The sequence below is a fragment of the Balaenoptera acutorostrata genome, chromosome 13 (assembly GCF_949987535.1).
Source record: "Balaenoptera acutorostrata chromosome 13, mBalAcu1.1, whole genome shotgun sequence".
NCBI lineage: Eukaryota > Metazoa > Chordata > Mammalia > Artiodactyla > Balaenopteridae > Balaenoptera > Balaenoptera acutorostrata.
In genome coordinates, this window is record NC_080076.1 from 92,697,013 (window position 1) to 92,720,775 (window position 23,763).

The following is a 23,763-nucleotide window of genomic DNA, read 5'->3' on the forward strand; positions in this document are numbered from 1 at the left end:
TGAAGTGAGGGGATGGATGAGGAGGTGAGGGCAGGCTACGGCTGACCACGTGGCACTGCCAGACCTCGTCCTTGGAAAACAAAGATGGTGGGCCAGGAGACCCATTGTCCCTTCCAGCTCTGATGGTCTCTGGCCTCAGTCCGGGGTACGGAGTGCCTGGGAGCCTACCCCTCAGAAGTGTGTTCCCACAGGCTGGTGCAACCATCCAGGGCTATGACTGAAGACCAGGGGTGGCAGGGAGGATTGTTTAGAATTCTGCATTTGCAAAAGCAATAATGGAAGGCTATAGGAGCAATTCACACTCAAGGTGTAAAGTGAAAAGGACCGACTCTTCCCAAAGCAACCACTGTTAACAGTTTCTCCTGTGAGAATCCGGGCTCTTTCTCTTGCTGGCTGTGTGACTTTTTTACCTAACTTCTCTGGGCCTCAATTTTCTTATCTGTAAAATAGGGATATCATAGCAAGTACTTAATGGGATCATTGTGAGGAATAAATGAGTTAATATATGGAGTGACTACTGCCTGGCACATGGTAAGCAATGGGTTAGCTGTTATAATTGCCCAATGTACTATATATGCATACATAGTATAGTACTAGGTACCCTATATATGTATATACATACATAAAGCTATATACATATGTAGGTATGGTATACACACATCTCTCTCCAGTGACTTTATTTTTTAATTAATTAATTTATTTATTTTTGGCTGCACTGGATCTTCGTTGCTGCGCGGGGGCTTTCTCTAGTTGTGGCGAGCGGGGGCTACTCTTCGTTGCGGTGCGCGGGCTTCTCATTGCGGTGGCTTCTCCTGTTGCGGAGCATGGGCTCTAGGTGCTTGGGCTTCAGTCGTTGTGGCTCGCGGGCTCTAGAGCACAGGCTCAGTAGTTGTGGTGCACGGGCTTAGTTGCTCTGACGCATATGGGATCTTCCCGGACCAGGGCTTGAACCCGTTTCCCCTGCATTGGCAGGCGGATTCTCAACCACCGCGCCACCAGGGAAGTCCCTTGGAGCACTTTTTATCTGAGCACCTCTGCCTCTAAGTATCTGCTGTGTATTATTCCATAGAAAGGATGCACCAGGATTTACCTAACCTTAGGACTTGTGGGCTATTTCTTAGGTTTGGTGCAGTTTGGGGGACAGTTTGTAACTATCGAGCGCAATTTTAAATGCATAACCTGCAACGCAGTCGTTCCCTTTCTAGGAATTTATTCTATCCAATCTCCAGCCCTGGGGTACACAGGCCACGTCCCAGGTATTAACGGCGGCTATGGCACATGTGCGCCCCCCAGATGCGCAGACAAGGGACGTAGTGTAAGGCTGCAGCAGGAGAACTGGTTGGAGGGCGACCCTTGGCCCATGCCGAGGCTTGCAGCTCCCCTGTCATGCCCAAGGAGGCGGGCCTGCTACTGACCCCGCCCCAACCGTCTGGTCCCGCCCCAACAGGCCCCGCCCCGCCGCCAGCGCCACCACCCACTGAGCGCGGCCGCCCGGCAGGCCCCGCCCCGCCCCAGCCAGGCTAGCCCCCAGGCTCCGCCCCGCCCGGCACTCTGTGCGCTTGCGCCGGCGTCTCAGGCTCCCGGGCCCGGCGGCCGCGGCTCTTTTGTCTCCCGGCCGGAGCCCGAGCCGGATCCTGAGCTAGGGTCGGAGCCTAGGTCAAGACTGGGTCGGAGTCGGATCGCGTCCGCAGCCCGGGCTGCCCGATGGGGCGCGCCCCCTGCCCACCACCCCCGGCCCGTGCCGTCGCCTGAGCCCCGGCCTGCCTGGCCCGGCCCGCGCCATGGAGTCCGGCCGCGGCGGCCTGGAGACCGTGGGCAAGTTCGAGTTCTCGCGCAAGGACCTGATTGGGCATGGCGCCTTCGCCGTGGTCTTCAAGGGGCGCCACCGCGAGGTGAGGGGCCGGCCGGCCCGGACAGAGCGCCGGCGAGGGCGGCCCCCCCGCCCCGGGGTCCCTCTCCCCATCCCCCGCTCCAGGGACCCCCCCCATCCCCACCGCCGGCCACCCCCATCCCCACCTCCACACCCCAGAGGCCCCCTCATCCTGCTGGAGACCCCACATGAACACAGCCGGGCGCCCCTCGTCTCACCCCACAGCCCCGGGACCCCACGTCCCCCTTACATGCACTCCTGACCCCCTCATCTCCAGGGACCTGCTGGGCGCTTACCTGGCTTGGGCAAGGCCTTCAAGGGGTTCCCGGGTTCCCCGCCCCTGAGGGACACCCGCGCTTGGTTTTCAGAAACACGACCTGGAGGTCGCTGTCAAGTGCATTAACAAGAAGAACCTCGCCAAGTCCCAGACTCTCCTGGGGAAGGAAATCAAGATCCTCAAGGTGAGCTGGCCTCAGAAGCAGGAGGGGAGAGGGTGATGGGTGAGTCCGCTTCACTCACGGGAAACTTGGGTTTCTGTCCTAGGAATTGAAACATGAAAACATCGTGGCTTTGTATGACTTCCAGGTAAGGCTGCGGGCTGCCGTCTTGGTGGGGAGGGGGTGTGCTCCCCTCCCCCCCCCCCGCCCCCACTGTCCCCAGTACAGCCTCAGGCCCCGGTGACTTAAGTCCCAGTCCAGCCAAGTGCTGGAGACCCTGGCCAGGAGCGGACTGTTCTAGGCTAGCATCTCGTACTGGGGGAAGGAGCTGGGCACCCCCTGTGTGGATGGGCGTCGGAGGCCTGCTGGGACCTTGGAGACCCCACCCTCAGCCCAGTTCTTGGGCCTGGGTTTCCTCTGGGCATGTTGGGAGAGCTCCCACGTTCCCCGGCCACCTGAGTGCCACGGGCCGCAGCGCTGCCCCACGGAGGGAGGTCTGGCTACAGCGTGGCCCTCGGGGGTGTCTGGCCCAGTGGCCGCGACGGTGAGTCCTGTCCCCAGCGCAGGCTCAGGGCAGCCCTGCCGGCCTGGACCACCTGTCTGGGCCAGCGGATTGTTTGTTGACATTACCCCAGCGGCCCGGCATTGGCCACTGTCTCCCTGTGTCAGACTGGGGGAGGGGCGGGGCTAAGGGAGATTCCTTCTTGCTGGCAGTTGGGGCCAGCCACCCGGGCAGGAGGGAGGCGGGTGCCCGGCTGATGAGGCCATCTCAGGCCTAGCTGGCCCAGAAGACCGCGGCCTGTTTCCCCCAGTGACCCCGGGCCCCCAGGCCTGGCGGCGGGGGAGGCCCAGCCTCGGCCCAGGCCTGGGACCCTGGAGACCCAGTTTGGGGACCAGGAACCTGAGGCAGCAGATCTGAGGGCCAAAGTGCTGACTAATGGTTTTGAAACCTGTTTACTGAGGCCACGGGACCAGCCCCTGGCTGAGGGGAAGTTCCCGGCCAGGCTGTCTGTGTTTTGGTGGCCTCCTCCCTCCTTCCCTGTCCTCCCCCTCCCCCTTCAGAGCTGGGCTGTGGCCTTGGGGGCTGTGGCATGACATGAGGTGACTTGGGGAGGGCCCAGGTCCAATGTGACAGCGACAGGGAGTGCCTGGAAGCTGTGTTCTGGGGCCGCGAGGGCAGCCCCCTTCCCCCTCCTCCTCTCCCACCCTTCCCTGTCCCCTGCCCCCGCCTCTGCTCGCCTCCTTCCCATCCTGGCTGGGCCACACACCTGGTTGTGGGCAGTGCCACTTCCTCCAGGGCTGGCGGTGCTGTGGCTTCCCTTGTGCAGAGGAAGTGCTCAGAGGCCAGCCAGCCCCTCCCTTCCAGGCCCCCCACGCGGGGCTCTGTGCTCTCAGCCTTCGGGGTGTGGGGTGGCTCCCCGAGTCCTTAGACACTTGTCTGAGACACACATGGGACCCAGGAAATCATGGCTTTTAAAAACAGTTAATGATTTGGCTTAAAAAAAAAAAAAATGAAGAAACAGTACAAAAGGGACGTGGAAGAAGGTGACTCTACCATCCCTGTCCCAGTGAGCCCCATCTCCCCCAGAGGGTCTCTCTGGGGACAGTGACACATCCTCACGTACCTCTTTGCTGCCACACCATCCACAGTGCTACTGTGGCATTTTTCACTTAAGTGTGTGTCTTTGAGAAGGTCTGTGTCACTCCACATGGACTCCATCCATATGTGAGAAGTGACACCCCTCACCTCCCAAGGAAATTATCCCCCCTTCTTTCTGCAAGGTTCCGAGTCCAGACTCTGCAGCTAGGTGACCTAGTTCCGGTCCTGGCTCTGCCACTTAAACGAGCTGTGTGTCCTGGAACGAGTGTCTTAATCTGTCTGTGCATCCATGTCTTTCTCCGTAAAACAGAGTCTGGAGTTGTTTGGTTGAAAGTGGTCCTCGTAAGCACTGTGTGTGCTGACATTGCTACGACTGTGACCGTGGTGTTATTTGCAGCTGTGTGGTGTTCCGTGGCCCTATATTCCACAGTTGACCTCACCAGTCCCCCACTGGAGGGATGTGGGGTTATTCTGGGATTCTGACATGTCAGCAGTGTGGTGGTGACTCTCCTGGATTCACCTTTGCCATGACTGTGTGTCTGCCGGGTGGATTCCTAGAAGTAAGAGGATGCGTATTTTAGTTTGGAACAGTTGCCAGATTGTGGTCCATAGAGGATGGACCGTGGACACAGCAGCGCTGCTGGCAGGAGGGCCTGTCTCCCCACATCCTTGCCAGGAGCTCGGTTGTCAGATTTTCATCTTGGCCTGCCTGAGAGGTGGAAAGTGACATCTCTTATGGTTCTGTTTTTCACCTTCGGGGGAGGCTCAGCATCTGTGTGCATGTGAACACCAGGAATGCCTCCTACCCAGGGATGTGCTCCTGTGGGTCTTGTGATTACCGAGGTTGGACGGCACTGTGGTTAACGGCATGGGCCCTGCGCCCTACTGCCTTTCTGAGCCCAACTCGCCCATTTACTTACCTGTGTGACCTTGGGCAGGTTACTCAGCCTCCTGGTGCCTCAGTGTTACCCAGAAAATGGGAGATGATAACAGTACATCTATGTCGTAGGGTGGTTGTGATGACAGCTTGAGTCTATGTTAAGTGTTTAGATCTGTACTTGTTAGTTAGTAAGTGCTATATAAATATTGGTTGGTGGGAACTCTTTATATATTAAGGAAAGCCCTTCCGTGATAGGGAATATTGCAAATATTCCTCCTCAGGTTGCTTCTTGTCTGTTAAGGAGGTTTTGTTTCGTGGCCATACGGAATAGTGACTGTTGTCAGGCCGCTGTGGGTGTGTGTGGGGGGCCTCTGGGGTGGTGCTCTGCTCTGTGGCCCGCAGACATGTGGGCAGGCAGCGGGAGCCCCTGGCCTTTCCTTTCCTTGAGGGGCAGACGGCTGGCTCTGGGTCTTGGCCTCGCCTGCTGGGCCGTGGTTGAGTGTGCTCTTTCTGGGGAGAGTGGCCATCACAGGGGTCAGGGGACAGCCCTGCCCAGCATGCGCCCTGGGACAAGGGCCTTCCTGAGACCAGCACGCCGTCCAGCTGGTTCCCACAGCTGGGTGACTCACTTCCCGGCCTGGCTGACAGAGCCACCCCTAGTGACTTCGGGTGGGTGGACACCTCAGTCAAGGGGAGAGGTCTGCCTCGCTGTGGGGTCATTCAGGACAGTGACAACCCTTGGCCTTGCTTTTTCCAGAACCCTGGCTCTCGGTGGTGGGCACCGTGACCCAGGCGGGCTTGGTGGGTCCCGGGCAGGGACGTGTCGATTCTGTGTTTTCCGTTCTGGAAGTGTCCTCTGCTTCTCCCGAGTCAGGGGCAGGCCCGGTGTGTGGGAAGAAGGGGGCTGGAGAGGGCGGCTGGCCTGCCCCCGGCTCCCCGCCCCCCGGGAGCCACAGGCACACAATGGAAGCTGAAGGAGGCTCCCTGAGGAAGGGTGGGCTTCCTCCTCAGGGTGGGGCTGGGCATCCCTTCCCGTCTGGGCGCTGTCCAGGAGAGCCCGGGGGCGGGGAGTGCCGCGGCTCCCGTGGGCGGCTGTGCTCCGGCCCTGGCTGTGGCTTTTGCCACCTTCTGGAGCCAAGACGGCCCACTCCAAGGAGTTAACTAGGTCAGTGCCCGCCCACCCACCTGCCCACCAGGCCCAGCCCAGGATCACCAGACAGAGTGGGCTTGGCCGAGCCCGGGAGCTGGGATCCTCTTAAGCAAAGCACCTTAGCACCCTGTGGAGGCAGGGCGGCCTCCTGCGTGCCTGGGCACCCGTGCCAGGCTGCTTGGGACACCTGGCCCCGACACCCGGGCCAGCCCGGTCCCCAGGGCCTGTGGGCACGCCACTGAGAGACGGAGAGGGCGCCGCTTCATCCCGCCTTCAGGGCTTCGCCTGTCCTCTCGAGGTGTGCAGGTCAGGGTTCAGCACCCCCTTCCCTGGGGGCCGCACGCACGGTGGAGCGGCCAGGAATCTGGTGCCCGGCCCTGCCCCTCCCTCGCCAGCTGTATGACAGGCAGAATCACAGGACCTCTCTGTGCCCGTTTCCTCCCCTTAAGTCGGCTGGGACGTCGATGGGACCTGCCCGGTCCTCAGTTGCGCCGGGGGTGAGTGGCGGGATGGGGGTGACCCCGGTGTGCTCCCTGTAGGCCGGGGGCCCGGCAGGCCGGCGCCTCGGCCGTGCTGGTGGTTTTGCATTAGTAACGTGACGGACTCCTGGGGACAAGAGTGCGGCCAGAAGCCCCCTCATCCGCCTCCCCCAGGAGGAGAGCCCTCTGGCTCGGCGGTCGCCGCAGCCCCAGGAAGCAGTCCTGGTCCTTTCGAGTGTCTAGACCGCGTCTGGACCGACCCCTAAGGAGGCGGCGTGCTGTCTGCCGTCCACTTGGTCCCCGCGCCTGGGGGAGCTCGTGGAGACCAAATTTAGCTCACGAGGAGGAAGGCCGAGGCGGGACCTTTCCGGGTCTTGGGTGGGCAGCAGGCTGCCAGGGGCAGACCAGCTGCGCCACCGAGGCCGCGCTGACCTCCCCCCCCCGCCGGGGAGCCTGGAGAGCCGGCTTCTTCAGGGGGGCCTGGGCACGCAGCCGTCCTGGAGACCGCTGCACCGGGGGCGCTGCAGGCGTGGCCAAGCCTCGTGCCAGCCCATGGGGTTAGCGCCTAACAAGCTGATGCCGCGGGCGGGGAAGGGGCCTTCTGAAGCCAGGGCAGTGGGGGACCCCGAGGCTGGGCCTCCACAGGCCCGAATCCCACCTGGTGAGGAGAGGTGGGCACGACTTCCCCGGCCCAGCCCTGCCGTGCTCTCCCCCTCAGGCCCTGACCTTCTGGGCTCCGTGCACAGTAGGGCCTGTGGGCAACACCCTCGGTCTCTGCTGGGTGACCCACGGGGTGAAGGGACAGAGGTCGGGGGAGGAGAGGAGCCTGGACCCCTGCAGCCCCGCCTGGCCCCAGAGCCCCTGGTCTTTGCTCACTGAGGGCTCGCCGAGGCCTGGGGGGCGCCAGGAAGGCTTCAGGGAGGTCTCGGGGGGCTGGGGTGTCAGGGAGCGGGGAGGGCTAGGAGCCCCGAGCCAGCGGGCGGCGGGCCCCGCGGTGTGGCCCCTCGGGAGGGAGGGCGTCTGGCCTGGTGTTTGGAAGCACCCCCAGCTGGAGTGGGTTTGGGGGTCCTGTGCGGGGGTCCCATGGGTTCCTGGGCACGAAGGGCTGTATGCTGTCACTGATGCACAGGCGCCTCCTTTCTGGGGCAGGAGGTCGTGGGGTCCAGGGTGCGCGGCACTCACCTCCCAGCTGGCAGGCCCCTCGTCCCCATCCAGCCACGGTGCTGCCAGCCCTGGGTGACTCCCCGGGGACCCTCGGGGGGCATGGACGCTGCATCTGTCTCCTGTCCTTGTCATCCGGCCCCTGCCCGTCCTGGCTCGGTGGGTGATCGGAGGCTTTCCTGCGGAGCAGGGGGCCTGTCGGGAGGGCAGGCTAGAGCTGGAGGTGCCTGGGCCTGAGCCCTGCCCTGCCCTCTGGCGGTGTGGCACCTCTGGGCCACTCGGGACAGGGCTGCTCCCTGGCGGGGGAAGTCGGGAGCCTGCTCAGCACGTCCCCAGAGGTGGCCGTGGTCAGGGTGACAGCAGGTGAGGGACAGGTGGCCTCGGTGTCACGGGGAGTGGCTGCTTCTACCTCCTGGGTTAGTCCTGGGTCCTCATCTCTGGCCCCTCTGCCCGAGAGCCTCTGGACTCTGCGCCCGACTCTCAGAGCCTCCCTCTGTTGGGATCTCCCTCTTCCTGGTCCCCCTCTGTCCCCGCTGGCCTGGGCCCACCCCGCCGGTTGGTCGCAGTCGCGGGCGCGGCGTGACCAGGGACTTTCTCCCTGCATTATCTCTCCCCGCAGCTGGCCCGGGCGGGCGGGGCCTGCGTGCTGGGCCTCCCTGCTTCGGTGGACGGAGCCCACCCCCTCCCAGAGGAGCCCGGCTGGGCGCTTGGGAAGGCTTCTGCATCCCTGCCAGACACGCGGCTGAGTGAGGGCCTGGGGAAGCAGGGTGGGGCACGTGGCCCCTCCAGCCCCGGAGCTTTCAGCGTCCACCTCTCAGCCCTGCTCCCCGGGGCGTCCCCATCCTGGACCCACAGCCCCTTGTTGGGGGAGCTCTGGAGGCATGGGGGCTTCTCTTTTGTTTCAAATATAAATGTATCTATTTTATTTACTTATTTTTGGCTGCGTTGGGTCTTCATTGCTGCACGTGGGCTTCTCACTGCGGTGGCTTCTCTTGTCGCGGAGCACGGGCTCTAGGCGTGCAGGCTTCAGTAGCTGTGGCACGTGGGCTCAGCAGTTGTGGCTTGCGGGCTCTAGAGCGCAGGCTCAGTAGTTGTGGCGCACGGGCTCAGTTGCTCTGTGGCATGTGGGATCTTCCTGGACCAGGGCTTGAACCCGTGTTCCCTGCATTGGAAGGCGGATTCTCAACCACTGCGCCACCGGGGCAGCCCCATGGGGGGTCTTCTCTTGTTTCAGGGGGCTGACATTTACACCTGGGGTGTCACCCAGTGGCTTTATGTTCTACTGGTGTGGGTCTGAGCGCAGGCCCAACCTCCTGGGGGTAGGGTGACTGATCAGGGGTCCTCTGTCCTGCCCGGTCGGGGTGGCGGGGGCATCCCTGGCACCTGAGCAGGGGTGGAAGGCGGTGGCCCGCTGCTGGGGATCAAGTCTGTCTGGGCCTCGAGTGCCCTCCCCCAAAGGCCACTGAGAAATGTCCCTCCTGCAGCTACCTCCCTCCTCCCACCCAGGCTTCCCTCGGGGCTCCCCCCATACCTTGAGAGCTTCGGGGCCAGCTCACGCGCTTGCCCCCTTGCCCCGTGGGGGTTAGAAGCTGGAGCTGCCCGTGAGCAGCGTGCTGGTGGGGAATGGGGACTCGGGGCATTCTGCTGGGCGGCGGGCAGGGGCTGTTCCTGGTCCCCAAGGCCCAGCAACGTACTGGTGCTGAAGGGGCCTGGGGACTTGCTCCTGGCTGGCAGGGCCCCTCAGTTAGGGAAGACCCCGCCTGGGGAAGAGGGGAGGGCACTGTCTGCAGGAGGGCAGAGTGGTTAGGACCCCGCCTGCCTGGTTGACTTGGCTTTGCCGGCCGCAGTTTGCTCATCCGTGACCTGGGGATCTCAGGGGTCCCTCCTGGACGGACGCCGGGGCCATGGGTGCGGGGGTGTCTCTGTGCTGGCCTGAGCAGCGGGCTCCTGGGTCTTGCTGGCGTGGACCGAGCTGAGGACGCTTGTGGCACCCCGAGGCCGTGGGTGGCCACGGGCTGAGCCGGAAGCTGGCCGGCAGTGGGCTGGCGGCGCCAACCTGTAATGCTGGTGGCATCTTTGATTCCGGAGCCAGGAGCAGTTTCCGTGGCCTGAGAGTCAAGGCCCTCACACCCTCGCTGTGTCCTTTCTTGGGGGCCTGGGTCCCCCACTAAGTGCTTCTCCTTGGCCAGGACTCACCACTCATAGAAGAGCAAGCTGAGCCCTGTCAAAACCTCAGGGCCAGGGCTGACCCTGACCTTGATGGAGACCTGGGTTGCTGAGGGCTCTCCCTGGGAGGTGGGGTCCTTGTTCCACCCCTGACACCTCTCCTGGGTCCTCAGCCCCTTCCCCAGACTTGACAAATGGAGTGGTCTGATTGGCTGCTTCTCCTGTCACTCAGCCCACTTGGCTCTCAGACATCCTCATCTCCGGGCCACTGAGCAGCTGGCTAAGCCCCGGCGTGACAGGCCCCAGGGCTGCCAGGCCAGCCAGTGTCCACGCTCACTGGCCTCTCCTGCCTGAGCCCAGGTGGTGTGTTGAGGGCAGCTGCAGGTGCCGGGTGCCCAGGTCACACTGGGGCCAAGCCAGGCCTCCCAGACGGCTGCCAGACTGGGGGACAGGGCATGCTCCCCTCCACCTCTCACCGCCTCTTCTGTGTCCTGCAGGAAATGGCCAATTCCGTCTACCTGGTCATGGAGGTGAGTCCTGGAGGCCAGCTGTGAGGACAGGGAGGCTGGGCCCTCTCGGCTCTCAGGCCCCTTGTCACCTTGGGGTTAGAAGTTGTTTTCATGTCCGTGGGCTTAGGGCCACCTCACCAGCAGGCCCAGCGGCCGCAGCAGGTGCTGGCGGGGCGGTGAGCACCCCCATTGACCTCCTCAAGCACGGATTGCGGGGGACGTCTGCCCCAGGCTGGAGACAGGGCACCAAGTGCCCGGGGAGCAGGCGTCCAGGGGTGGGGTGGTGGGAGACCTGGGCAGGGCTGGAGGGTGTGCCCTGGCCGCTGACCAAGGCGTGTGGCCGGTCTCTTGCAGTACTGTAACGGCGGCGATCTGGCCGACTACCTGCACGGTGAGTGGACACCTGCGGCGGGATGGGCTGCCCGCCGAGGCTCACCCTGACCCATTCTGAGAGGTGGCCTGGCGTGAACGAGCCTTCCTGGGCCTGATGGTGATGGCGGATCCTCCCATCCCCCTGGCGCCTGCTGGGAAAGATGGAAGCGGGAGTGGAGCCCCGTTGGGGACACATGCTGTGTCAGAACCACAAGGGATGGCCTCACAGGGCAGACTTGGTCTGCAAGGGTCACTCTTGAGCGGGGCCCCGTGCGGCCCGCTGTGGATGTGGTGCTCGGCAGGGTCCCAGTCGCCGGTCGGCAGCTCTGCGGGAGCCAGGCCTGTCCTGGGCCCCAGCGGGGGCCGGCTCTCCACAGGGGGCGGGCCTCCGCAGGGCCCTGGCGCAGGTGGGGGACCACTGTTGAGGCCGGGCCTGGGGCTCATCGCACAGCCGCTGGCCGTGGTGTGTGCTGTGAGCAGGGGGTAGAGGGAGCTGCTGAGAAGCGGTCCTCACCTGAGGAGGGGCGGGGTGTGCTGGGCAGCAGCGCGGGGCTCGCAGGTCGGGAGGGGACACCGGGGCAGCTCAGAGTCAGACGGCGTGGCCGACGGGCCTGGAGACCGCAGGGAGGGGCCCGGGAGCCGTTCGGGGCGCCCGGGTGAGCTGCGCCCCACTGAGCCCGTCTCCCCTCAGCCATGCGGACGCTGAGCGAGGACACCATCCGGCTCTTCCTGCAGCAGATCGCGGGCGCCATGCGGCTCCTGCACAGCAAGGGCATCATCCACCGCGACCTGAAGCCCCAGAACCTCCTGCTGTCCAACCCTGGCGGGCGCCGGGCCACCCCCAGCAACATCCGGGTCAAGATCGGTGAGGCGGCGGCCGGGGCCCGGGGAGGCCGGCGGGGGCCCGGGGGCCGCGGCCGCCCCTCTCACGCCTCTCCTCGCCTGCAGCCGACTTCGGCTTTGCCCGGTACCTGCAGAGCAACATGATGGCGGCCACGCTCTGCGGCTCCCCCATGTACATGGTAGGTGGGCCGCCCCAGCCCCTGCTGCCCCGTCCTGTTGGAAGGGGCGTGCGCGGTGGGGTTCCCTCCCGTGTCCCGAGCGGAGCCCCATCCCGTGGCCTCACTTCGGGTGGCAGCCGGCGTGCCTGTACCGTTTCCCGCCACGTCTGTGGCATTCGGCTGGCGTCTGTTCTGATTGGCTGGAGCCAGACTTCGCTCGGCGCACGCGCAGCGCCCGTTCTCGCCGTAGCGCCGACCGCACTGTACCCCCGCAGGCCCCGGAGGTCATCATGTCCCAGCACTACGACGGGAAGGCGGACCTGTGGAGCATCGGCACCATCGTGTACCAGTGCCTGACGGGGAAGGCGCCCTTCCAGGTGAGGGCCCCCTGGGCAGAGGGTGTGGGCGCGCTCAGCTCTGCAAACCAGCGGTCCTCGGCCGTCACCGTCCCGCAGCCTCCCCTCACTGGAGTGACGTGGCCGCCCAGCTCCCCAGCGTGCAGTCACTTCAGGGCCTTGTCCCGCTCAGGGCCGAGGCCGGAGTCTCCACTGGCTCTGGGGCCCACCTGTGTGTGTCCACGTGTGTGTCTGAACCAAGTTTCGTGGCCTCCCTCCTGCCCATTGCAGGGCTGGCGTGACCCACCAAATTGGTACCAGGACCCCAAGCTCTGGGGTACACCCTGCATTTGGAAGGCAGTGGCCTGCTGTGTGCTGGATCCCAAAGGGTCCAGGGCTCTGAGCCCATGCCGCAGGCCCTCGCGTCCTGTAGTGGCCTCGTGGACCGACCCGGCAGCTCTCCACTGTTGCCAGCTTGCCCCAAAGCGCCCTCTGCCTGCCCGGTGACCTAGGCTGCCCCCATCCCTGCTCCCCGCACCTCCCTGCCTGCCGTTTCCTGCACGTGAGCAAGTGACTAGCGAGGGCTGTCCCCCGCTGGCGTGTTGGCCTTGGGAAGGCAGGGGCCGTCTTGCTCTTGGCTGTACCCCCCGTGCCTTGAACAGTGCCTGGCACACAGCAGTGCTGAGCGCGTGACACATGAACAGGCGTGTGGGTGGGGCCCACTGGGGGGGCCAGCTTGTTCTGGGGCCCTTGGCTGGGGTGGGGTGTACGGGCCACTTTTTAATTTCAAGAAGCACACGACCGGTCACACCAGATACCCAGGATGCACCCGCAGCAGGTGGGAAGGGGGACCAGCCAGCATCCTTGCTCTGGGCCCCCCTGGCCCCCCTGTGTGGTCCCCGTGGTTCCACAGCCTGGCTGGGGGGAGGGGGGCCCCTTCCTTGGAAGGATGCGAGGGCGCTCAGTGTTTGGACAGACAGGCTGGCAGTGCTGGACCAGGGGCCTCTCGGGAGAGAGGCTCTGAGCGGCTAGTGTCCGAGAGCAGCGGGGACGCTCACACCTGGCCCCCTGTCCCCCACTTCCAGGCCAGCAGCCCCCAGGACCTCCGCCTCTTCTATGAGAAGAACAAGACGCTGGTCCCCCCGTGAGTGTCCCTCCCGCCAGACACAGACACCCGCCCCACCCCCCCCCCCCCCCCGTGCAGGCTGCCCTGTCAACGTCGTGCCCTGTGCCCCCAGCATCCCCCGGGAGACCTCGGCCCCGCTGAGACAGCTGCTCCTGGCTCTGCTTCAGCGCAACCACAGAGACCGCATGGACTTCGGTGAGCACCGCCCGACAGGCCTGGGGGGTCAGGGCCCTCTGGCTTGCGCCCCTGCCCCCCACGTCCTGCACAGCCCGCTCCCAGGGGCCCTGTGGCGGCAGTGAGTGGGCTTCCCGGGGCCCGCAGCTCCTTTCCCAGCAGCGGAGATGGTAAAATCCCCGGTTTTGCAATGAGCAGCACTGCTGGGAAAACCATGGGCCGGGCGGGTGGATCCGGGCCTGGGCCGCACTGGGGGCGCCAGATGCGTTCAAGAGCCGCCAGCTGGGGCTCTGCCTCCCTCCGTTCCTGGCGTGAGGCAGCGGAGACGGGGCCCAGAGCCAGCTGGCGCTCGGGCCCCAGGGGACAGTGGGGCCTGGCCTCGACCCTGGGAGCCCTGGCGTCGGACCCTCCTGAGCCCGGGCCCATCCCTCCTCCTGCAGATGAGTTTTTCCATCACCCCTTCCTCGACGCCAGTGCCGCTGTGAAGAAGTGTGAGTCCCCTGAGGGTCTCGGCACTCCCGTGCCCCGCCTTCTCCCTGTGGGCTGCCAGCCCCACCCCGGGAGGTTGGGGACTACCAGCTCCTCAGCCCCCCTCCAGCCTGTAGTCCCCAGGGGCCCCCAAGGCCAGGGGGTGGGCTCGAGCTCAGCTGACTTGGTGCGGTGGGATTGGAGAGGTGAGGGCGGGCCCCTCGCACAGGTCCCCTCCCGGTCCCCGGGTTCCTCTGGGGCCGGGGGGCGTCCCGAGCCGGCAGCTGTGCTCGGCGTGGGGTTGACGTGGGCAGGGTGGGAGCGCGCGGGGCCGGAGGGCGTCCCGAGCCGGCAGCTGTGCTCGGCGTGGGGTTGACGTGGGCAGGGTGGGAGCGCGCGGGGCCGGGGGGCGTCCCGAGCCGGCAGCTGTGCTCGGCGTGGGGTTGACGTGGGCAGGGTGGGAGCGCGCGGGCCCGGACGGAGAGCATCCCATGCTGACGGGTGCTGACCCGCGCCCTCTGCCAGCCCCGCCCGTGCCCGTGCCCTCGTACCCAAGCTCGGGGTCCGGCAGCAGCTCCAGCAGCAGCTCCACCTCACACCTGGCCTCCCCACCGGTGAGTCGCGTGCAGGGCGGCGGGCTGCGGGCTCCTCTCGCCTCGGCTCCGGGGTGTGCAGGCGTCCGCAGGAACCCCACCCCAGCTCGCGCCTTTATTCTGCGGTGTCGTCTGGTCTCATCACACCAGACTCAGACACGTTCTGCTTGTGAATGTGGCGGAGTTAGAAGCGGGTGGAGGCCTGTTTCAGGGTCCCTGTGTCCCGTCGGTCTCTTCAGCACCGTGTCAGCTCCGCGCCTGCGTGTGCACGGGCGCGCGGGTGGCCCCGGGCGGGGACCCTGTGTCCTGGGAGCCCACCCGCCCCGCAGCCCACGTCCCCGGACAGGGCTGGGGTGAGGTCTGCCGAGGTTGTGCTCGGGGGCGGGGGCACTGGGGCGTGAACCTCCCTTGGGCCATCCGTCCGTCCATCTGTCCGTCCTGCCTGGTGGGGGCCAGGGCCAGGCTGGTGGCGGAGAGCATGGCTCTCTCACGCCCGAAGGCGGACCTTCCAGACGCCCCACCTCCTGAGTGCAGTGCAGGGCCACGGGGGCGGGGGGTGGGGGGTGTCGCCTGGCACGGGGTCGCTGGAGCCTCTGGGGGCCAAGCGCTTCCTCGTGCTGGGCAGCAGGGGGCTTCATGGGGTGACCGCTCCTGTGGGGAGGTCACCGGAGAAGGGGTGGCCTGGGGGAGGAGAAGGTGCAGAGCCTCTGCCTCGTCCCCACGGCCCCCTTCACCCAGGCCCTGGGGCCGGGTCTCAGCGGCCTCCCCTCTGACCCCCAGGCCCTGGGGCCGGGTCTCAGCGGCCTCCCCTCTGACCCCCAGGCCCTGGGGCCGGGTCTCAGCGGCCTCCCCTCTGACCCCCAGGCCCTGGGGCCGGGTCTCAGCGGCCTCCCCTCTGACCCCCAGGCCCTGGGGGAGATGCAGAAGACCCTGACCTCCCCGGCCGAGGCCGCCGGCTTCCTGCAGGGCTCCCGGGACTCGGGCGGCAGCAGCAAGGACTCGTCCTGTGACACTGATGACTTCGTCATGGTCCCGGCCCAGTTTCCAGGTCCGGGGGCCACCAGGCAGGGGTGGGCAGGGGGATCACTGCAGACGTGCCAGACGGAACCCCTAAGAACGGGCTTCTGGAAGCTTCTACCCCAGATCAGCCTGGCCAGAGAGTCAGAGCTGAGTCCTGCCCGCCGCGGAGCGCCCAGGGCGCCTGCTCCGAGGGGGGAGCTGCTGCCCTCGCTGTGTTTGCTGAGCTGCAGCCCCCGCCCCCCAACCCCACAGAGCTCTGTTCTCGGGTCCTCAGTCCCCCTCGCGACCCCGGATGCTGGCACTTCTCTCATGGCCTTGGCTGCCCTGAGGCTCCCGGGACGGGGCTGGGTGGGAGCGGGCCCTGGTGTCCGACGGGCCACCCCGAGCCTGCCGGCTTGGCTCCGCAGGGGAGGAGAGGCCCCGTACCCAGCCGCCGGCAGCACAAGGAGGGCAGCGGGAAGGTGGGGACCCAGCGGTCCTGGAGGAGGGGTGAGGCCCAGATTGGGAGGTGTGGACACCCAGCCTGGGGCTCGCTGAAGGCTGGTGTGTGAGGAGGGTACCAGGGTCTCCTTCGAGTGCCACGAGGTCCAGACAGGCAAAGGGGGTTGTCAGCACGAGCGACAGAAGCAGGGACGGGAGAGTGCCTCACCGTGGCCCCGGGCCCACCCCAGGAAGAGGTGCCTGGGCCCAGCCTCACCCGTCTCCCATCCACAGGTGACCTGGTGGCCGAGGCGGTCGGTGCCAAGCCGCCACCGGACAGCCTGATGTGCAGCGGGTAAGCCCCCAGCCTGAGCCCCGCCGGTTCTGCGGGGAGGGCGACGCCTGCTCCCAGGCTGTCGCCTGACCTGCCTGGTCAGACAGTTTGGGAAGGGCCAAGTCTGCTGTGCCCAGTGCAGGACGGAGTCCTGAGGAGGGGCCAGAGTCTGTGCTCGTTTGGCCTGAATGTGAGGCCCTGTCGTCTTGTCGCCCTGTCCCCGCCAGGAGCTCGCTGGCGGCCTCTGCTGGCCTGGAGAGCCGCGGCCGGACCCCATCTCCTTCCCCGCCCTGCAGCAGCTCCCTCAGCCCCTCAGGGTAAGCGGGGCCCGGGGTGCAGTCAGCATCACAGCGCCCCAGCCCCAGTCGGATCCTGCAGGAAGCGGTCACGTCCAGAGGCCCTGCCTTCATTCAGGCCCGGCAGGGCGCCAGGCCCCTGTGGGTGGTCCAGCGGAAGGAAGGGATTGTGGTGGAAGGGACGCAGGGTGGGCTTGGGGCCCAGGGGTGGTTACCGGAACCACCAGAGACCAGTGTCGTCACTCCCTCCCCCCCTCCCCGAGCTTGTGGGGTGAAGTGGGCAGTGAGTCCCAGTGCCAGCAGGAGCTGGCCCAGCCTCACTGTCCTCTGTCCCCCCCCCCCCCCCCCACTGGCTGGTCCCAACCAGAAGCCACCTGGGTGCAGAGAGTGGGGGGCGTGGGGTACCAGGGAGGCAGTGCTGGCCGTGTGCAGAGACCAGGAAGCAGGCGGCCTGGAGTGGCCTCTGCCCCCGCGTGTGAGGGCCTGGGATTCAGCCCCGCGCCCCGTCTTCGGTGACCCCGGCCTCCCTCCCCACGCAGCCGGGCCGGGGCGTTCTCCAGCAGCAGGTGTGGGGCCTCGGTCCCCATCCCGGTCCCCACTCAGGTGCAGAACTACCAGCGCATCGAGCAAAACCTTCAGTCACCCACCCAGTACCGGACGGCACGGTGAGTGCGCGGGGCCCCCCAGTGGCCAGGCGCGTCCCGGAGGGCTGTAACGAGAACCCCGTGCAGCCCACTGGGGCAGTGCAGGGCCGTCACATGCACGGGTGTGCAGACTGCGCGCTGCATGACTGTCAGCGCCACCGCTCTGTGGACACGCTGGCACTCAAGCTGTACCGTGACTGCTTTCTGGTAGATGTCAGCGAAGTGTCTTGTGTCCACAAAAACAAAGTCGATTTTTGTAAGTTTCGGAAGAGGAGAGGGCTCCTTTTTTTGTAATTCACAGAAGCCCCTGTGGGTCGGGGGCTGCCCTGGCGGGGTCTGGCGGCTCCCACCGGGTTGTGGCTGCTGGTGAGGCCCGTTGTTTGAATGGAGGGGGACAGACACGTGGCATGCTGGTGGCTCTGGCCGGGCGTGGCTGGGGGCCTCACACCCTGTGCCTGCTTGCGTCCGCAGGTCCTCTGCCATCCGCAGGTCGGGCAGCACCAGCCCGCTGGGCTTTGCGCGGGCCAGCCTGTCACCCCCGTCTCACGCCGAGCACGGAGCCGCCCTGCCCAGGAAGCTCTCCCTGGGCGGGGGCCGGCCCTACACGCCGTCTCCCCAGGGTGAGCCTGCACGCCGCTGGTGGACCCAGCCTCGGAGCTGGGACTGGGCGTCTCCACGCGGGGGGCGGGGGAGGGACTCACTCTCTGTCCCACATTGACCTTGGCAACCCCTCTTGCCCCCAAGTCGGAACCATCCCCGAGCGGCCGGGCTGGAGCGGGGCGCCCTCCCCCCAAGCAGCCGAGATGCGGGGTGGCAGGTCCCCTCGTCCAGGTAGGTGCAGCACCGGCCCAGTGGGTGTGCAGGTGGAGCTGGGGAGGGTCGGAGGAGCTGGGCTGACCTCCCTGGGCTGGCCTGTCGCTGCTTGGGATAGTGGCCATTTTCCTGGTTCACAACCATCATTTCTCACACGTTAAAAGAAGGCAGGAAACTCCATGAGACTATTTTAACAATCTTAAGCCTTCAGCTTACGGAGGCCCACCGTGGGGCTCAAATCCCACCCCGACCCCGCCATGCTGTGTGACCTCGCACAGGTGTCTCAGCTCCTCTGTGCCTGTTTCCTCAGGTGCGCAGTGGAGCGTAGGTGCAGTGCGGCACAGGTGGCCACGAGGGTAAAGGGAATCCTGAGCAGGCGTGGGGGTCTCCGTACACTGTCCTGGTTGGTCGTGTGGGCGGGGCCATGCAGTCCTTGGACGGCTGTGATTGGGCCTGTCCTGTCACGCCCTAGGCTCCTCGGCACCTGAGCACTCTCCCCACAGCGCCGGGCTGGGCTGCCGCCTGCACAGTGCCCCGAACCTGTCCGACCTGCGTGTGGTCCGTCCCAAGCTGCCCAAGCCCCCCACGGACCCGCTGGGGGTGGCGTTCGGCCACCCGCAAGCCAGCCCCCCGCAGCCCTCCCACGGGCTGCAGTCCTGCCGGCCCCTGCGCGGCTCGCCCAAGCTGCCCGACTTCCTGCAGCGGAACCCCCTGCCCCCTATTCTGGGCTCCCCCACCAAGGTAATGGGGCCGTGGGCCTCCAGGGGCGTGGGTGGGGAGTGGTTCTGTATGTGCTCGGGCCGCCGGGCTTTCTGCCTGGTAAGATTCCCACAGGACCTGAGGGGCCCCGGAAGCCAGAGGCAGGGCTGGTGTGCTCCAGCACAGCTGCGCCTGCCCTCTGTGCTGAGACCTCTTGCACTGGCTGGTGGCTGGATCCGTGTCTCCCCGTTCACGTGTGTGGGGTGGCCACGTCCCCGTGACGAAGACTGGCTCCCAAAGCCAAAACATCTGCTCTCTGGCCCTTGACCGGAAGCGTCCCAACCCTGGCCCAGCATCCAGAGCCCCAGAGAACCCAGGCTGCCACCATGGGCACATTACTTAGTTCATCCCTTGCCTCAGTCTTCCTGTCTGTGAAATGGGGCCAGAACGTGCAGCTACCTCGTGGTGTCTCTGTGAGGGCATAGATGCACATGTGCATGCCCTGGGTCGGACGCGTGCATCTGCGTGTATCGCTGTTCTCCAGCACAGGGTGGAGTCTGCCTTCACACCTTTGCTGTGAAGACCTGGGTTGTGGAAGTTTGGGGTTTTGCGGTGTGGGGCCCTGCAGACTCAGGCCAGCGCTGCTGACCCCGTTGGGATGTTAATGTCACCGTGGCGGGTCTTTCTCAGCACTTCACCTGCTCCTCCTAGGCTGTGCCCGCGTTCGACTTCACCAAGACCCCCAGCTCCCAGAACTTGCTGACTCTCCTGGCCCGGCAGGGCGTGGTGATGACGCCGCCTCGGAACCGGACACTGCCCGACCTCTCCGAGGCGGGGCCCTTCCAGGGGCAGCAGCTGGGCCCTGGCCTGCGGCCCACCGAGGACGCCAAGGGCCCCTTTGGCAGGTGAGTGGGTGGGGACTCCCCCGACGTGGCCTGCGGGAGGAGAGACCCAGCCCTGCCTGCTGTCTGCGGGCACCTCACTCCCTCTTCAACCCCTTCTGAGCCTCAGTTTGTGCGTCTGTTCAATGGGTGACAGCGACTGCCCGGGGTGGGTGGGAGGACCGAGTGGCCAGCACAGTTGGGCAAGGCTGGGCACGCTGACCAGGCCGCGAGGCCCCCAGACCCTGCCTGGGGGGGACGGGGGGCCGGCCCTGGGCAGCGGGTGGCCTGGTGCCTGCGTCTCTGGATCCCCTGGGTGGCGCACGGCGCGTGTTCACCACCCTTCACCCTGCAGGTCCCTCAGCGCCGGCCGCCTCACGGATCTGCTCCTTAAGGCTGCCTTTGGGACGCAGGCCCCTGACTCAGGCAGCGTGGACAGCCTGCAGGAAAAGCCCATGGAGACCGGTGCGCGGGGGGGCCGCCGGGGAGCGCTCTGGGAAGTGGGGGCCCCCGCGGCGGGAAGACCCTGAGCCCCTCCTCTTGCTCTCCCAGCGCCGTCTGCTGGCTTCGGAGGGAACCTGCACCCGGGAGCCCGCGCTGGGGCCGCCAGCAGCCCTTCCCCCGTGGTGTTCACGGTGGGCTCGCCCCCCAGCGGGACCACGCCGCCCCAGGGCCCCCGTGCCACCGTGTTCTCAGGTGAGGACCGTCACTGGCCTCGCGGCTGCAGCGGGTCAGCGGCCCGCGCCATCCGTCAGGAAGCGGGAGGGGCCCTTGCTGTAGTCAGGAGTTGAGCCGGGCGCTACCCTCACGCCGAGGCCCTGGGAGGGTCCTCCTTGGAGACTCGGGGTCCGGGCTCAGGGCCGTCTCGGGGGCACAGCTCCCACAGACGGGCCCCTGCAGCCCCGGCCTGGGCTCCGGGGTGCCCCGACAGTGGGCGGGGGCCCGGCAGGGCTGAGGCCTCCGCAGTGGCGCCTGCTCGCAGAGGGAGAGAGTGGAGCGGGCGGGGACCGGGCTCCGTGTCCCAGCGGCGCAGCACTGACGCGGAGGGGCGGCCGGCCCTCTCCCCACAGTGGGCTCGTCCAGCCCCCTCAGCTCGGCGGGCTCCTCCTCCGCCCGTCACCTGGCGCCCGGGGCCTACGGCGAGGCCCCCCTCGAGGTACCCGCCCCCGGCCACTGCTGCAGCTTTGCCGACCCCGTGGCCGCCAACCTGGAGGGGGCCGTGACCTTCGAGGCCCCCGACCTCCCCGAGGAGACCCTCATGGAGGTGAGGGCTGGGCGGGGGCAGGCGCCAGGCCCAGCGTGGCGTCCGGGCAGGGCTGGCCGCGGGATGCCGAGGGGCGCCCCTCAGTCGGCCCGTCTCCCCAGCAAGAGCACACGGAGATCCTGCACAGCCTGCGCTTCACGCTCGTCTTTGTCCAGCACGTCCTGGAGATCGCGGCCCTGAAGGGCAGCGCCAGCGAGGCGGCCGGGGGGCCCGAGTTCCAGCTGCAGGAGAGCGTGGTGGCCGACCAGATCAGCCTGCTGAGCCGCGAGTGGGGGTGGGTGTGCCCAGCGGGGCCCCGCGGGGAGGCAGCGGGGGAGCGGGCCCCGCCCCTGACGCGTCCTTGCCGCCCTCCAGCTTCGCGGAGCAGCTGGTGCTCTACCTGAAGGCGGCCGAGCTCCTCTCCTCGGGCCTGCAGACCGCCATCGACCAGATCCGGGCCGGCAAGCTCTGCCTGTCGTCCACCGTGAAGCAGGGTGAGGGCAGCCTCGGCCGGCAGCGGCGGCAGCAGCAGCGTTTGGGGCACGAGACCCTGAACTCATGGCAGGGGAGGCGGGGAGGGAGGGATAACTATCTCTGGGAGAAGAAGGTCAGCGAGGAAGAGGTGACGAGGGAGGCCTTCCTGAGGAGGTTACCTGGTGCAGGCCCAGCCCGGGGAGGGATAGTGGGGGGCGCGGGCAGGTGCAAAGGCCCTGCGGCAGGGCCCCCACATGTCTGGGGGGCGGGAAGGCACGGCGTGAGTTGCTGGAGCAGAGCACCTAGGAGGTGGGGTCGGGCAGCGCCCCGGGGACGGAGCGAGGGGCTTTTGCCCGCTGGTCGCGTGGGTCCCCTTCCCGGGGGCCGGCCTGAGCTGCCGGGGCGCCTCCCGCAGTGGTGCGGAAGCTGAACGAGCTGTACAAGACGAGCGTGGTGTCCTGCCAAGGCCTGAGCCTGCGGCTGCAGCGCTTCTTCCTGGACAAGCAGCGGCTGCTGGACCGCGTCCAGAGCGTCAGCGCCGAGAAGCTCATCTTCAGCCACGCGGTGCAGACGGTACGCCGCAGGGCGGGGCGAGCGGGCTGAGGCGCTGGCGGGCAGGGGGCGTTGACGGCCACAGCTCCGCCGGGTTTCAGGGGGCACCGCTTCCGGGGTGGGAGATGACACTACGCCGTCCCCTCAGCCAGCAAGTGTCACCCAGGCCCCTCCAGCCCCGGCGGGGAGCCCGGAGCTCACCTGGGCTTCCGCCTCGCTGTGAGGCTCCACAGCCCAGGCGTGTCCCTCCCTGAAACTCAGGTTCCTTACCTGGAAAAGGGGGAACCTGGTTTTCAAGCCTCTTAGCAGGTGAGTTGGTTCCTTCTTCTCTAGAGGAAACCAACACAGGCAGCCCAGCTGGGAACTGCGGCGTGATGGCAGGAGGGGCTCGGAGGGGCCCTGCTCAGTGCTCTGCGTCTGTTGCTTTGGGGTCCTTGTGCCCAAAAAGCGCTGCTTCTGAGGCAATGCCTGTTTTTGAGAAAATTCACTCGGGCAGTAAAAACGCAGCCCGAACAGACGTTCGGGAACAGTCGGCCTCCTCGTCCCCGAGCTCCCCCTCCCCCAGGGGTGACCATCACTAACGTGACCGGGACCGAGGGAGTGCTCTGCCCGGTGCGGGTGGCCGGTCGCCTGCCCTGTAACCCCGGCTGCCGGCGGCGAGCAAGCCTCTGTCGAGACTGCGCGTGACCCGGCGGCGCCCACAGCGTGCGGCGCTGTGGCTCGTGCGGCCGTCAGCCCTGGGTCCCCCGTCTCTGTGGGGGGCAGCTGGGCCCAGCCTCCGCCCTCACCCGGCAGGTGCAGTCGGCCGCCCTGGACGAGATGTTCCACCGCCGGGAGGACTGCGTCCAGCGCTACCACAAGGCCCTGCTGCTCATGGAGGGGCTGCAGCAGATCCTCTCGGACCAGGCGGACGTGGAGAACATCGCCAAGTGTCAGTGCCCCCTGGGCCCCCGGGTGCGGGGGCGGGAGGGGGCAGCCGAGCCCGCTCACCGTGGTGCCCGCCCCCCCCCCTCCCTCCAGGCAAGCTGTGCATCGAGCGGAGACTCTCGGCCCTGCTGACCGGCATCTGTGCCTGACCTCCTGGAGGCGCGGCCCACGGCGCCCACGGGGCTTGGACCTTCGCTGCCCATCCATGGGGTGGGGAGCAGCGTGCTGGCCGGGCTCGAAGGGACAAGCCCGCGGCCACGACACCGCTCGCTGGTGCTGGGGGAAGGACCGCCAGGCCTCAAGCCGCGTCTCTGCCTCCTGGGCTCCGCGGCCGTGGACTTCAAGGCGCCGGAGGGCCCCGCACAGAACCTCAGCGTGGGCCAGTCCCCTGGCCTGGCTGACGGGCAGAACTCCCTGCCCAGCCGGCAATCAGAACTTCTCTCCCGGCTGCCTCGATGGCAGGTGGGGACATGTGGGCATCCCCCGACCCCGCCCAGACCCCAGGGCTGTCTCGCTGAGGGCAAGCAGAGGCCCTGAGACCGTGATGCCCGCTCAAGCCAAAGCCGCCAGGCCTGCCCGGCGGATCCACCCAGGAAAAGGTGTGTCCTCCTGGCTCCCTCCTCTCCCTTCCCCGAGAGCACCACCCAGCTTTGTGAATCACCCAGCACTTTATGCAGGCGGACTGGACCCGGGGCTGCCGCTCGGTCCCGGCTGTTGCACCACCAGGCGCGCGTACACACCCGTAATCACATATCCGTGTGCAGACAGCTCCGCGAGCGCGTGTGTTGTGCCTGCCGCCCGGGTTGCTCTCGGGGCGACACAGCCGTCTTATTTAAATGTTCTTTTAGGGACGGACAGTACGAAGCACCGAGCTTCCAAAACCCAGCACAGACGTTGTTGCCGTCTTTCACACTTTACTCCTAAGATGTGTCTTATCTTCTGCAGCTCTTTTTCTTTTTTCTTTTTTTTTTTAAAAAGAAAACTCATACGAGTTGACGTTTTGTTCTGAAAGGAGGGGGGCAGGATTGGGGCAGCCTCGGCAGCGATGCTGAGACCCGGGGGGCCGGTGGCGCTGGGCGCGTGCGGGCTGCGCGTGGCCGTCCGCCCTCCCGCCTGTAGGGCGGCCCTACCCCTGCCGT

General features: G+C 66.5%; 1 protein-coding gene across 2 annotated transcripts; it reads left to right on the plus strand.

Annotated features, from left to right (window-relative positions):
* The first annotated feature begins 1,558 nt into the window (after positions 1 to 1,558).
* Positions 1,559 to 22,910, plus strand: ULK1 (unc-51 like autophagy activating kinase 1). Of its 2 annotated transcripts, none has more exons than XM_057526756.1 (28): positions 1,559 to 1,892; positions 2,239 to 2,331; positions 2,414 to 2,455; positions 10,241 to 10,273; positions 10,607 to 10,643; positions 11,316 to 11,489; positions 11,573 to 11,646; positions 11,901 to 12,002; positions 13,046 to 13,104; positions 13,199 to 13,281; positions 13,701 to 13,751; positions 14,254 to 14,342; positions 15,228 to 15,369; positions 16,056 to 16,116; positions 16,323 to 16,412; positions 16,931 to 17,056; positions 17,507 to 17,655; positions 17,780 to 17,866; positions 18,321 to 18,589; positions 19,259 to 19,452; positions 19,784 to 19,893; positions 19,981 to 20,124; positions 20,499 to 20,692; positions 20,794 to 20,966; positions 21,047 to 21,165; positions 21,561 to 21,718; positions 22,493 to 22,628; positions 22,718 to 22,910. In XM_057526756.1, exons 1-28 carry the CDS (start codon positions 1,782 to 1,784, stop codon positions 22,771 to 22,773), a joined length of 3,156 nt encoding a protein of 1,051 aa, XP_057382739.1. In that variant the 5' UTR covers positions 1,559 to 1,781; the 3' UTR covers positions 22,774 to 22,910. The 2 variants fall into 2 exon arrangements, with proteins under 2 accessions (XP_057382739.1, XP_057382740.1); XM_057526757.1 differs by having other exon boundaries at positions 1,847 to 1,892; positions 11,360 to 11,489.
* The last annotated feature ends 853 nt before the right edge of the window (positions 22,911 to 23,763 follow it).